The following is a 15495-nucleotide window of genomic DNA, read 5'->3' on the forward strand; positions in this document are numbered from 1 at the left end:
CCTAAATACTTGTAGAACTCGCCCTCTTTCATGGATTCAATAACGTCTCCATTTCCAAGTGCAAAATCTTCTTTCTTCAGGATTCCTTTTTCTATGTGAAGTGTTTTGCATTTATCTAGGCCAAATTCCATTTGTATGTCCTTGGTGTATGAATGTGTGATTTGTAGGAGTTGATGAAGTTGTTTTTGTGTGGATGCATAAAGTTTTATGTCATCCATGTACATGAGATGTGACAGTGTATACTGTGTTGTTTTTTCGTGTCTGATATTGTAACCATATTGCGTGTTGTTTAACATGTTGGATAATGGGTTCAGGGCTAAGCAGAACCAGAGAGGACTCAAGGAATCTCCTTGAAAAATTCCTCGCCTAATAAAAATTTGGTTTGTTTGTATGGAAGTGTTACTAACCCTGAGATGTAGTGTTGTTCTCCAGTGCTGCATAGTGTTTTGAAAGAATGCAATGAGTGATGGATGTATTTTGTACATGTGTAGAATATGTAGCAGCCAACTGTGTGGAACACTGTCGAATGCTTTTCTGTAGTCTATATATGCCATGTGTATGTTTCTGTGTTGTCTGTGTGCTTGCCGTAGAATGACTGAATCTATGAGTAACTGTTCTTTGCATCCCCTGTGGTTTCTACGACAACCTTTTTGTTGTTCTGTTAGAATGTCGTGTTCTTCAACATGTTTGTATATTTTGTTTGCAATACAGGATGTCAATAATTTGTAGAGTGTTGGAAGACATGTAATTGGTCTGTATTGTGTGGGGTCTGTGGTATTGTTGTTTTTAGGTTTCATGTAGGTGATGCCCTGAGTAAGAAAATTTGGCATGTCTTGTGGATTGATGATGATGTGTGTTAGGTGTTTAGCTAGTTCCTGGTGCAGTGATGTAAACTTTTTGTACCAGAAATTGTGAATGTTGTCTACACCAGGTGTCTTCCAGTTGTGTGTTCTGTTAACAGTGTATTGGAAATCATGTATGTTTATTTCAACACAGGGCATAGTTGGTATGTTGTGCAAGTTTCTGTTCTCCTCCTCGATCCAGCCTGCATCAGCATTGTGCGTGACAGCACTGGACCAAAGAGAAGACCAATATGTTGTGAGTTCTTCTTCTGTTGGTGTGCCACTGTGCTGTGTATCAGTGTTTGCTTTGTTATTAATTTGTCTGTAAAAGAGTTTTTCATTGTTTGTAAATAATTTATTTTGTTGTTTTCGTAGTGTACATGTTTTGTATCGTTTGAGTCTACGTGCTTTGGCAGCAAGTTTTTGTTTTAGTGTATCAATGTATTCTGTAATGCGTGTGTTGTGATGTTCATGTTTTGTGTGTGTTTTTATTTTCTTGAAAATGTTTTTGAGCTGTTTCCTTAATTTGGGTGTTATGTTGTTTTTAGTGCATTGTGTCAGCCTGCCTAATTGCTGTCTAATGTCATTTATTTGTGTTTCTATTCTTCTCTGCCAGGCAGACTTGTGATAGAATTGTGTTTTCTGTGTATTTGTCTGTGATTGTACTTTCAGTCCATGGTGTGTCACTACTGTGACTGCTCCAGCATAAACTAATGTATGAATGTCTGCGAGTGTAGAAATTGAATGAATGTAGTGTGGTAGTAAGTGAGTGTTTACATAATTTAGTGTTTTTCCTACTTCCTTTGACGTGTTGATTTTTGGTATTCGTGGTCGTTGTGTGGGATCTGTACCTGTATATTTAGTGAGTGTTTCCTGAAATATAAGTGAGAGCGTATTAACTAAATCCAAGTCTATGTTATCAGTGATGGATGAGGAAGTGTCTGTAGTATCATTAGTGGTAATTGTTGTATGTGTGTTATTATCAATGCTTGTTGCTGGATTATCCTGACAGGTTACATGATCTTCATTAATGTTAGATGTTTCTGTCTGTTGATGTATTTGATCAGCAACCTGTTGTTTGATAAGTTCAAGTGTTGTTTGTGGAATAAGGTTGTTGTGTATAATTGTTCTTTTTTGATCAACAACCCTTTGTTCGGTGACAGTGAGATGAGGATACTGTTGTGTGAATCTATGGTGTAGTTGTTGTCTGTATGCTGTCATGTTTGTTTCGAGTTTTGTGATGGTGTAATAAGTACGGATGATAAACTCGTTCATTTCTACTGTCCATTTCATCCGTTGGCGTGGTTTTCCAGCCTTTGTGGTCTGTGGATGCATTGCCACAGAAACACCAAGGCTGGGTTGGTTCCTTACATCTGTTGAGGGCATTGCAGTCGCCATGCTTGGGTTGGTGCTGCTTTCGCCACCGGTAACCGAGGGAGACTGTGACCTATTTTTCGAACGTGAGCCTCTGCCTAACCCACGAACGCGGACCTTGTTAACCCGGGCGACGTCCGAGCCGGTATCACACTTTGATCTAGTTATTACCATGATGAATATCTCCACAGAATGTGGGTGTGGTCACTCTTAGCTTCATTTCTCCCCATAGACCTTACTGGCATGGGTGTCCCTACCAGGAGCTTATGCTCCAGCCTGCATTGCCCTATGGATCAGTAAAATTACTGGGCTCTCCCACCACGACCAGGTGGTGACCATGGGAGAGTAATTATTATTATTATTATTATTATTATTTGTTTATATTTGTTTATTTGTTTTTGTATTAATTATTATGTATTTTGTATTATGTTTATTAGTTATTAGTATTTGTTTATTAGTTTTGTTTATTAAGATTAATAATAATAATGATTTATTATTATTATTATAATCTTTATTCATAATAAGGAGACCTTGTTACAGGGGGAGTTGATTAAAGTACAAAAAACAATAAGTAAAAATCATTAAACTAATTATATAGATATTGTGAGATTCTGAATTTTTTTAGATAAAATATTTTAGAAAATTAATAGAAAATCTTTTAGAATTAAATATAATAATTTGAAATTTTTATCAAAGCTACACATCAAAGAGAACAAGGAACAAATGTTTCCTGTGTTGACAGTCAATTCCTGAGAGAGACCTTCATCTACCATGACTAAAGGGCTGACTAAACCAAAAAGACTCACATCACCCAGTCAGATGATCTTAATTCTTAATTCTTCTATTAGAGGAGAAAAATAATATAAATACAGGATATGTGCCAAACTCCACGCACAACACATTGTCCAGTATCCTTTTATTATGAACTTGCGTGCCATACTCCCTGGGATGGAAACTTCCGCCCAAAGAAATTAATTTGCATAAGTGAAGTTATTACAGAGGTAATATAATATCGTCTGTAAACTCTCTCTCTTATCTCCCATATTAGGGATTATTATATTGTTAACGCTCTCTAGTTAGATGGAATATTTAGTTATTTTATTTATTTCTTTTTCTTTTTGTCATTAAAATTTTGTTGTTTACTTGTTCACTTAGTTGTTGTCGACTTAGTGCATCATGGATTCCTATCTCTTATTCATGTGTCTCCCCACTCGTCAGTTAATTAGCCCTCCTTTTAATGATAAAAATTTATAAATTGTGAGTTAAACTACAATTAGAAATAACAGTTTAACTGGTGTCAGCATCCTAATATGATCGAGGTTCCGCGATCTTCGATCCCAAATATAGTTTATAAGCCATCCTAGAACATTGAGGTCAAATCTTATCGATTTAGTGCCAAGTAAGTGGTCACCTGGTATTGCCCCTTGACCCTCGGCTTATCTCACAATATTAATAATTAATAACTTCAACATATAGTCATTTTGTATAATAGTCATTCAAATCATTAATAATTTGAGTAAAAAAATTAGCAATTTTATACATATTCGTTTTTGATAAATTGCCCAAATTGGATCTATAATTTAAGTCAATATTTGTAGAAATTATATCTGAAATCTGAAATTTTTGTTAATAGTTTTCAAAGCAGTAGTCTCTGAGAAGATGAAGTTCAGAGAAAGTGTTGGAATTACATCAATAACAGGATCTTGAAAAGTCAATAAATGTATTGTTTGCAATTAAGGCGTATTGGTTAAGTAAGTCTCAGTTGAAGTAAAGTATGTTTAATATTTAAAGTTGTATTCATTGTAATAATGTTCAATTGTGTAGGAAGGCTTAAAATATGCAAATACCAAGGGCAATATGTTGCGTTAAGTATAGCATTTTGGTCACTAATCATCGAATGCGAAAACGCAGAGTCCATCATCATAGTATAGGCATTTTTCCAATTGTCAATTGAGTTGTCAAATAAAGAACTAGATACTCCAAATGACTAAAAACTTTATTAAATTTATAGCACCATGTTGTTTTGTTGACATTATCGTTTTTCATTTGAGTATTCATAACGTGAAATAAAAATTTAATATTATCATCTTTTGAGTTTAATAAACGGTAGTAAAATTTAATTAATCTTTTTCATAAAGAAGGGGAAAAGTTGACATCTGTTAGTTTCTGAGCATATCACATTTCCTGGAACAGTACATTTGAGTTTAAATAGTTTATGTAAATATATAATATGGAATTTTTCCAAGTCATAGAATAGATCAATGGCCCAATCGAACTGTCATATAAAAAGAGCTGACATTATTATTAAGTTAAACATTCTCATATGAAGTTTTAAGTTTGTGATTTTTAAACTAACACCTAAATAGAGAGTATTATTAATTAGTTGATTGATTTTTATATTGAGGTATTTCAAATGCATCTGGAATTTACCATTCCAGTTGAAAATTGTACCTAAGTATTTTATATTATTGACCAATTCTAAAGGTTGATCATTTATGTAGAAAGATTTCTCTTGGTTTGCAAATTTAATGTTGTTTCTGAAAATAATTATTTTTGATTTAGCAATGTTAATCGATAAGAATATGGAGTTCAAATAGTCATTAATTTTATTAAGCTTATGTTGTAGGGTAACTTTGGTTAGGGCCAATAAAACCAGATCATCAGTGTGTAAAATGTAATGAAACGTTCTTCCGTATATATAAATGCCTTCTGAATCCAAATGAAACAAATAATAAATACTGACATATTGCAACAAAATAAAAACATTTCTATTTTGCTGTAAGTTAATTTTTTTGAATTTGTTATTGAAATGTGAGAAAGTGTAATAACAAAAAAATATGCAAATTTTTATTATTGTTACATTTAGGAAAAGTTATATATATCTTTGAATATTCTGTTTGTAAGAAGTATTTTCTAAAATATTCTAAACATCAATAAAAAAAATTTTTTAAAGGTTCTGAATAGAGTATAAATATGCACTGATTTTATTTCAGACTGAAGCTCTGTTATTTTGTAGTTCTGAAGATTGAATTAAAATTAATCTAAATCTAAAATTTAAAAAGAAATGTACTTTTTAAAGTTTTTGGATTTAACACTGTGAAATTTTGTTTCTTTTTTCTTTCATTAAAATGTATGAAACTTGGTCACATTAAAAAGACCAAGCTGCTAAGTTTTAGGAAATCAAAATTATTCTTTATTTAGTAGCAAATTTGGCCATTCTATATTCATTTTCAGCTTGCAATAAATATAAACCAAAGACGTTACTAAATAAATAAAAATTCTGATTTCCTGAACACAGCAGCTTCATCTTTAAACTTTGTTTCATTGAGAAATAAAAATTTATAATTAAAAATATTTTGATTTTTGTTCTCAATGTCAGAATCTTGTTAGATTCTCGATGCCAAAATCTTACACAATCTGAAATAAAAAGCTTTATGGCTTATTTATATTTTTATGTCCAATACATCAGATTTAGTTAAATAATATAAATGTATCTTATGATTAAAAATTTACTTAAATATCTACTGTATTTTATCTTAAATAACCAAAAAAAATTTTTTTCAATTTTAACAAAATTCTATATAATTCTGTTTAGTAATAAATATTAATATATAATAAAAATTACTAATTATTGCTTTTATAATTTACTAATTAGAAAGTAGAAAAATTAACTAAAAACTAGTCTACAGAATCAACTTTTACAAATCATAAAAATTAAATATAAAAAATAATAACATAATTTAAATGTTAATTGCATCTCAGAAGTAAATTACTTGACTTTACAAGAGCAAATGAGTTGAAAATATTTGCTCATTAAGAGACACTGAATTATATTAATTATATTTTCAGTGTACTAAAATCATTTCTTATAATATCAAATCATTATAAATATCATTTAATATTAAGTAATATATGCATAAAAATATAAAGCAAGTAGTTTCTTCAGAGAACTATTTTAAGAAATGTATTAATTATTCAAATTAATATGAATAATTAATACATTTCAATAATTAATGGTTTTTTAATTAAATGATTATTTATAAAACTGAAAAAAATTTAATTACTAAGTCAAATAAATAAATTAATTAAATCTATACGATTGTATCCTATTTAATCTATCCTATTGTAAATACTTACAGAATCTATTAGGACTGAAGCAGAAGGGGTGTCAACCTCTCTGTCATAATGTTTAAAATCTATTATAAGTTTATAATTCTTTCCATTCTCTAGGCAAGTTGGAGGATAAACTACTACATAACGTTCATCTGAAAGTATTCATTTTTAATTAAATTACTCAAATCATCACTATAATAAATCAATATAATATACTGTACATCAACTAAATGTGTACGTGTACATAAATACAAACATTTTTTACTACTATTTTCTTAATAATTTCCTGTATTATTAGAGAAACATTTCTTCTGATTTCATGTATAAAACCCTTATATTTTCAAAATTATAGTCAAAAGGAAATATTAAAAATATCAGAAGTTTTCATATCATCAAACATGTTCAAATTGTTAATAATAAACAAGTGAAATAAATTAAAATGATCAATAGCATGATTTTTCAAAATTTAAATCATTTAGAAAAAACAAAGTACCATTAAAAATCTCTTTCAGCCTTAGAATAAGGTTTGAAGTATAATTTAAATGTTTGATATTTTCTCTACAAAAAATGGTCTAAAGCCATATTTTATATTTACCATGAGGAAGAGAGACTACTTTTTTGTCATCTTGCGGAATAGTGTTAGCACATGGTCCAGTAGGATCTATTGGTCCCGGACGTTCTAATGTCACTCTTGCATCCTGCCAGTGTGTTCTAACCTAAATAGTACATAAAATTTAAAATTATTTAATAAAAGTTCAAATGTTCATTCAAAGTCAAAAGAAAAAATAGAAAATATTAAATATAAAACAAACAAAAAATTAATCAATCATAACAGATTTAAAAAAAACATAGAAATCTGAAACTCTCAATCTTAAGCATCTAGATCAATAAATAAAAATGTTACATTACATAAAATAATAATAGTAACCTTTATTGATTTGATTTGCATCTTTACAAGGGGGAGAAAAAGAAAACAAGATAATAGGTACACATACCAGAATAAGTATCATTTACATATACATTAAAACCTGTCTATGGAAACCATCCACAGTTCCTTCAAAAAGTGGTCTTTTAGACAGGTGATCGTCCAATACAGGTGCTGCTGCAATACCATATTTCCAGACATATTTTGTGCACTTTTTAGCCATTTCTACCAAGCAAAACTTGAGGCGAGCAAAAATAACCAAATTTTTTCAACAATAGAACTATATTGGTATTGTATTTTATTTTTATCAGATAACTTGATTTACAGGAGTCGTCATGTTTTTATAAGACAGATTTAATACCAATTTTTTAAAGATTAATACAATACTCGCATTTTCTCAATTATAATGCACACTTTGTTTTTTCCAACTTAATTAATTCAACTTAGTTTTTTTCGTTTGCCCCTCAATTATGTGTATTACGTCATCGATATGGAAGCATGTCATATCTCTCCACCACTTCAGTTTTGGTTTTTGTTAGTTTAATCTTATATTAACCTTCCTTTTTTGATTCCACGATTGTCCAGTTGCCTGTACAACTGAGTTTTGCATTAATGTATTTATTGTGTTTTGAATATTTTGCATGTGAAAATTACTTGGATATTATTTTTCTAAAAATATCATGGAAATAAAGTAAGTTGATGCAGAAACTATTTATTGCACATGTACTGTATATGAGCATAAAAAAATAAATAAAATAAATTTTACCAAATGATGAGATCAGCCGATTAATTGTATTATGTACAATATTTTATACCCCTAAAGAAAATACTAGGTCTAAAGTAAAATAAATTTTATATCCCACAGTTAAACTTTGCGGCTAATTGCCATCATGATAAACCATTTTCACTTTCTCTGATAACTTTAACCCAATTTTTTAATGGCAGCTCTTTGCATTTCTTTTGTTTTTTGGACAATTTCGAACAAACTGAAATGAATTTCCTTTGTAGCTAGACTAATTCATTAACACCTGCACCTAATTTCAAGGGTGGGAGAAGTGCCCGAGGTGGGTTCGAACAAGAGTTTAGACTAATTCATTATATTAGGAGGGGAAACATTGAGATGGGTTCAAACAATAGTTTAGACCAGATATATTTGCGGAAGTGGTCGCTTATTACAGTTGTTGTATGTTGTTTTGGACCAAAAATTGATGCCTGTGGTCGTGTTACACAGGTGGTCATTTAATACAGGTAACTTATACGAAAACTCTATGTATAAACTATTCCGTGCCAGAAATTTTTGTCCATTTTTACAGGTACCCGTCAAATGCAGGTGGTCACCTAAGCAGTTTTCACTGTATTATTAATAATTAAAAATAATTAATAACAGCATGGTGTGAGACTGCAGATTTGGCAGGAAAATTTTGTAAAATGAAAAGAAACGTTCATTTTTATTTTTTTTTTCAATCGGAAATTATTGTAAACAGCCTCCTTCAATTATAAACAGTTAGGTGGGAAAGTTGACACTTAGCTGTCAAGAACTGCAAGTCATCGTCAACAACAAACTGCTTTCCCACGTTAATGCTATAAAAGCTCATGCAGCCAGAAACTTGGCATGCATCAGCACATGGAAGTTATGATTTTACTTGTGCCAGTCAATCTCCATGCTTTGGACTTGATTCCTGTCAGAGTAGACATTCAACGGCAGATCTTCCATACCGTCAGCAACCGCCATACTTCAGCCATACCATCTGATCTCACATAGAGGTATTTTGTTAGAATTCTGTGAACTCTCTCTCCCTAGCAATGGCATTAGGTTTAGCTCATAGCCATCCCATTTTGAACGTGTAAAGCATTGCATTTAATCCTATGTTAACCGCATTTAATCTAGTAGTGCCTTTAATGTAATCTGTATCTGTAATGAATCGCATGTAATCTAGTAGTTGTAACCAATTTTGTTGTTAATCTAGTTAACCAATAAATATTTTATTTGTTAAGACCTTCTGTTCAATTGTCTTCTGTCAATTTAAGGACACCTGTCCACTTACCGATGCATCTTCCCACTTGTTTTTGCCCTCCTAAGCCATCCAACCGGCAAGGAGATCGGGTTTCGCCAACCGTGCAGTATAAGTGGTCAGTGAGGATTAACCCCTGACCCTCTGCTTATCTCACAATATCAAAACACAACAAATACATATACATAAAGTAGACTTAATTATTATACAGTCATTAAACAAAATTAGTTGTAGTTTGTATTATGCTGTAATAGATTTAGTGAATCTTGAAAAAGTTTATATACCTTGAACAATGTTATGAGACTTATATTATCATTAAGCAAAGAATAAAAATTAAATTCATATCCTAACAAAGATTCCTTTAAATGTTCTAATGGTTCACAAGAAATAAATATATGATTCTTAATATCCTCATCAACCAAATCACAAAAGGAACATGTAGTGTTTTCCATAATATTTATTCTTCTGCCATTAAAGAAAATAGAATATAAGTCAAAGCTGTATTATTGAAGATTTAATCCTGTAATTTAGATCTGACAATAAATAATTACATGTAAAAACAATGAAGTATCCAACCAATTATATTTCTGACTAATGTACTGTACATTCTATCTTGCAGCTAATATTTATCACTTAGTGCTTGTAATAATTCAGCAGAAAAAAATGTGGTCATCTAATACTTGAGATTGATAAGCATATGAAAAACCCAGTTCCTCCAACCAATTTTTAATAACATTTGGCCATAAATCAACAAAAGATGATTGCTATACTGCCATCAATTTGTTGTAAACTAATTTTCTAAAGTCACATTCAGGCAAATCAAGAATTTTAAACCAAAATTGAAAGACGTTCATATAAAGATCAACTGCCAAAGGTGGTCTACCTGTAAGGAACTGAGTCCGAGCTGTATTTTTATTTTCTATTTTTTGTTTTCGTTATGTATATTTTTATTTTGGGGCTTATGTTTAGTTAGGGCGAAAGTTCCCCACTCACCCTCTGGAACAAACAAAGATTTAAAGCACCAACTCACCAAACCGACGAAGCACCATAGAAAAAAAAAAACTAATGCACCATTGCACGCCCTTAATCGGAAGTTCATACGGACGTTCCAACTTGAGAAAACGGGGGGGTCCCCCCACACACACACTTAGAATCAGGAGTTACTAAACGACTTAAAAATAGACATCTCAATTGTGTAAAAAGTAATTAAGTGGAAGTAATGTAAAAGTCGTTAGTCGATTGTCGAAATACGCTGACCAGGTAAAAATGTAAACCATTGTTAGCATCTAAGTATGTAAATGAGAGGGTGGTTTCAGAACGATTGTAACATCACCTCACAACTATAAAACGAGCAAGTTCCGACAAGAGAGCGAGGTGAGTTTCCAATTGATTGAGAGCGAGGTGTGCTACCTAGGAAGTCGAAAGCGAGGTTCGAGCAGGTGATTTCCAGATTGAAACAAAAGAATAAGAAAGTTTTTCGACTTGGAGGAATTAGATAGAAGATTCTTATAGCTGAGGTGACGCATAGTCATAGATTCTAAGTTTAAACTGTACATAGTTATAAGTTGAATTTTGATTTTTGTCGGAAGTCTCAGGGAGCTAGTTTTAGATAGTAATTGATAAGTTATCTTGTTTGTTGGTTCGAAATAAGTGTCCTTTATAAAATAAATTGTTTTGGGAATTACTGATTTGTACAGTCTTATTAGTTCATATTAAAACTTGATTTTGTCTTTAGTATTGGTTGACTAATTATAGTTATAATTTCTGGAGCCCGCGAAAATCCAGGCCTGGCATAACTTTTTTTTACGCGAACCCGTTGGGTCGACGGTTGGTAAGTTAGTGATCGTCTTTCAATAGTACTTTAGTTATTCGGATTCGATTAGTACTTTACATACTTAATTTGCATCTTATCAAGAATCCAGAAACTGAACAGTTTAAATGAAAAATCCATTTAAAAAATCATAATTGAGCCTTTTCTAATTTTTCTACAAAATTAACATCCCAAATTGGAAACATATAACTTGAACTCAATTTAAGTATTGAATCAAAGAGTCTAAAATAATTATTGACAAAAAACATCTTCATTTTTGTTAATAATTTCATTATATTTGACATTTTTTGTTTGGAATCTAACAAAACCCTTTCAAGATGAAAAGAAAGCAAACCTTGAGAGGAAAAATAAATACCCAAGTATTTGAAATGAGACACTATTTCCAATTTTTTGTCCAACAAAAAGAAATTCTCTCTCTTCCTAAGTTTTCCTCCTCTGTGAAAAGGCATTTTTGATTTGTCTTCATTAATTGTTAATCTATTGACTATATCATGCCTATATGATATATACAATAGGAAAAGAAATGATACAAAGTATAATTTTCATTATTTGACATGGTCATTTTCATTCACATTTGTTAATATACTCAGAATATACTCTTAATAGTATCAAATAAGTTAGCAATTACCATATATTTAATCCTGAATCCAACAAAAAAATCAGTTATTTAAGATAATCCAAAGGTTTAAAACAGTAAGTATATTATAAATTTAAAACTCACTTTATAATGTTAAATTGCTTATTTTGAATAATATATAAATGCTAACAAGATGTGATTAAAACTTATTGATTTCTATTGCTGACTTATATTTTCTTTAATATAAACAACATAAATCAAATAAATAAAAAATACTGATAAAAGAATATAATTAATTAACAAAACATTAATTAATAACAATATATAAAAATATGTGTGGTATATTAAAAAATTATTACATATATTTATCATCTCACCTGCGATTCATATCGAATAACAATATCATATTCCATAGACGTAGGTATATTAGTTATATCAAATTCAAGAGTAGAACCTTCAAATACTCTCATAAAACCAAGTCCTGTCCAACTAGGGTCTCTATCTGCGTAAGGTTCACGAACCAATACTTGACAATCCTTGAATATAAAAAATTATTATGAATTAATCATTATGGAATTGTTAAATTAATTATTAATCTTTTTACATTTATTTTTTAATTCTCAATTTTCAAATATATCAAAGTTTATTTATTTAACGTGAATAAATACGAGTTGTATTTTTTTTAATTTTTATTAAATTTTAATTTTAATTTCTTTGAAAAATAAGTATTTAGTTGTTTTTTTTTTAAATATGAAAACTTGACTTGTCATTTAAAAAGAAATCCATTCAAAAATTGTAATTATCAATTGATTGTAGTTATTACTTGTTATTCTTTAAATATTTGCATAAAAATCTATAATATAATCATAATAATTTTAATAATTATTTATGCAAATATTTGCAGATAAAATAGCATTATTTGTTACACCTTTTTAAAATTGTAATCACAATTAATCTAATTTTGGAAATTCACACAATGAAATAAATATACAAAGAAATACAGTTTCTTTGTATATTTATTTATTTTTATTTAACTGCAGAAGTTAAATAAAAATTATTTTTACTAAACAAGAAGAAAAAATATATATGCCAAACTTTAACAGGTCTCATTATATTTGACACACTTTCTCCATTAATAACTGGTTTCTTTGAGATACTTGTTGCTGATTCTGAAGTCATATGCATACCACCTACTTATCATCTGATGGAGAGTGATATCCTTTCAGTACAATTTTTTATGGACAAAACAAGTAGTCCTCTCTGATAAAAACAGAGGATGATATCTCAAATTTCATCTCCTGTTTTGGTTATAATAACAAAATAGAATGTAGTGAGAGAATTCTACAGACAATTCTTTTATTTTACTCAGAGAAAAACAAACCACAGTTTTTAGCAAAGACTGTTAACTTTAAACTATTCAAAAATATGTAATAATAATAATAATAACAACCATTTCTCATTTTTCTTCATTACAATGTTCCAAAATTATTCTTTTACAATCCCGAATATTATTATTACCAATTTGAATTTTTGTGTTTTCCTTCTGAAGTACAATAGTGCATTTATAATTTATTTCCAGTAATAATGCATTCCAATAAAATGTCTTCCTTGTATTTCTATCATCAAATAATAATAATAAAAACATCTGTATGTCATTCCTTCAGTTCTATTGGTAAATACTGATGAATCCATTAAATATAATTTTTTTGAAATTATAACTCCTCATTAATGATATATATATATATATTGAAATAGCACTAATCTTGACAATGCAAACATTTTTTCAATAATAATTAAACAACATTCTCTTAAGAGCTTTATTCCATAACTTCTTGTAATTTAATTCAATGTTTACAATTCTCCATTGTCATCAAGACCATGAAAAATCTCAAACATTTTAAATATTCTTAAAAGTTTTTCATCAATTTTTCAATTTACTATTGATTTCTGCATATTCAAAGCAAAGAGTCAACATTTTCTAATTCATTTCAATAAATTTTGTTCTTTCTGCATTCAAGAACTATTAATAAATTATAAGTCATATCTGTATTTCAGTGTTTGTATGAATATAACAATGCTATTGTCTTGAAAACTATTTACAAATAGAGTCAACAGATTTCAAACAATAACTGTTGCAAGATTGTATTCTGTTTTAGCATGTTATGTAATATAATGCTGTTTTGCAGTCTTCAGTTAGGACCAGACTATTTTTCTGCTCAGAAACTTTTAGGCAGTAATTCCACAAGTGTAAAAAGAGTGTCAAAATTGAAGACATGAAACTGAAAGCAACAAAATTTTTCAGTTTACATTAACTGAAATATGGCCAAAAAGTTGAGAAAAATTTAACTTATCAGTACCATGTGGTGTTTCTGTTTTATGTCAACCAGTGAACAGACAATAAAATATTATGTTACATTACATCATGTACAATTATGTCAATTCTAAATTGCAATGGAAAATTTAAAATGGCAGAGGGTAGAAGAAAGCGTGATGCCAATTTAGATACATTTGTAGAAGTAAGGAAATATTATTACATATACAATAAATCAGATCTAAATTATAAGGATTTTATATTTAAAAAACTGTCTGGTTGTTTGGACAACAATGTTCATAGCTATTTTGTTAGAAAAAAGATTTTGAAAATATTTTTGTGATATGTGTATTTGTTCTTCAGAAACAAAACCAAATGTCTAGTTAAGCCCCCTCTGTTTTTACAATCTTGACCCTGGTCTCTACCTCCATTAGCCATCAATGTGTTGTTTGTCTTCTAGATTTGCATTTTTATTAAATAAGTGAAACAGATTCTTGAGGAAGTGTTTCCAATATGGAAGAACAAGAAAAATATTTTCAACTATCAAGATTAATCAATGGGTATAAAAATGTATTAAAGTGTTTTTTACAATATTTTAAATAAATTTTTCAAACATTCAATTGAAAAAATCTGGAGTCACTCTCATACATTCAAAATAAAACTTTCAATCGTACAAATGCATTCTGCAAACTAAATGTTTGTTTATTGTAATCTAATATTTCACATTTATAGAATATTATTTCACATTCATTCAATTCTATGTGCAGTACCAAAATACAATGTTTTAGTTCTTCAATGTAATTAAACAAAAAGACTGCTGTAAATAAAGATTAGTAATTGCATAAATGTCATTCATGTCGAATTTTAATTACTTTTTAGCCTACTAAAGTGCATCTTGATTTCTGTATTTGGAATCCTATAACAACAAAGAAAACTGAAACTAAACAGAATATGAAATAGCTGCCAACTTCTGTTCTCTGCTAAAGATGTTACGCCTATAGAGTTGCTGCTTTACAGCAAAAAATATGTTTCAGTCACTTTTCTGTTTCCTTCTTTTGAACAGAGATATATTGGACAACCAAATAAAATATACAATGCCATCTAGAAACACAAAGTTATAAATCAAATATTGCTACTAACTTAGAACTTTCCATACAGAATACTTCATTGCCAAATCCTCATAATTTTTATGAATTTTATCATATAATTCAGGATGTTTTCTTACATTTGCGAGAAATATTTCTAATTTGATTGTGCTGTGTCATATCTTGTTTTCTACCATATTACTTGAATAATATGGCATTTCATTGTACACAAACAATCATTCTGATTGTGTCACATGCTAAACAGAGAAATTGAACAGTGTTAAATTTTGCTTTTAGCCCTCTTTTACTCATAAATAATTTTCTTGTTTATCATAAAATGCATTTTTCTGCTTAGAAAATGTCTAGTGTGTCACCACCTTTCATTTGAATGATTTTTGTAAAGTTTCATACATTCAAAATAATAA

General features: G+C 29.5%; 1 protein-coding gene across 1 annotated transcript in view; it reads right to left on the bottom strand.

Annotated features, from left to right (window-relative positions):
• Window positions 1-15495, bottom strand: part of LanB1 (laminin subunit beta-1) — an 80057-nt gene that overhangs the window by 35013 nt on the left and 29549 nt on the right. Inside the window, exons 12-14 of the mRNA XM_067279435.1 lie at window positions 12052-12210; window positions 6925-7045; window positions 6354-6481 (exon numbers count right to left, since the gene is read on the bottom strand). Of these exons, the coding sequence (XP_067135536.1) occupies window positions 6354-6481; window positions 6925-7045; window positions 12052-12210 (408 nt within the window). The remainder of the gene's footprint in view (window positions 1-6353; window positions 6482-6924; window positions 7046-12051; window positions 12211-15495) is intronic.

This window comes from Centruroides vittatus, unplaced genomic scaffold (assembly GCF_030686945.1).
Source record: "Centruroides vittatus isolate TY-2023 unplaced genomic scaffold, ASM3068694v2 contig_874, whole genome shotgun sequence".
NCBI classification, from domain to species: Eukaryota; Metazoa; Arthropoda; class Arachnida; order Scorpiones; family Buthidae; genus Centruroides; species Centruroides vittatus.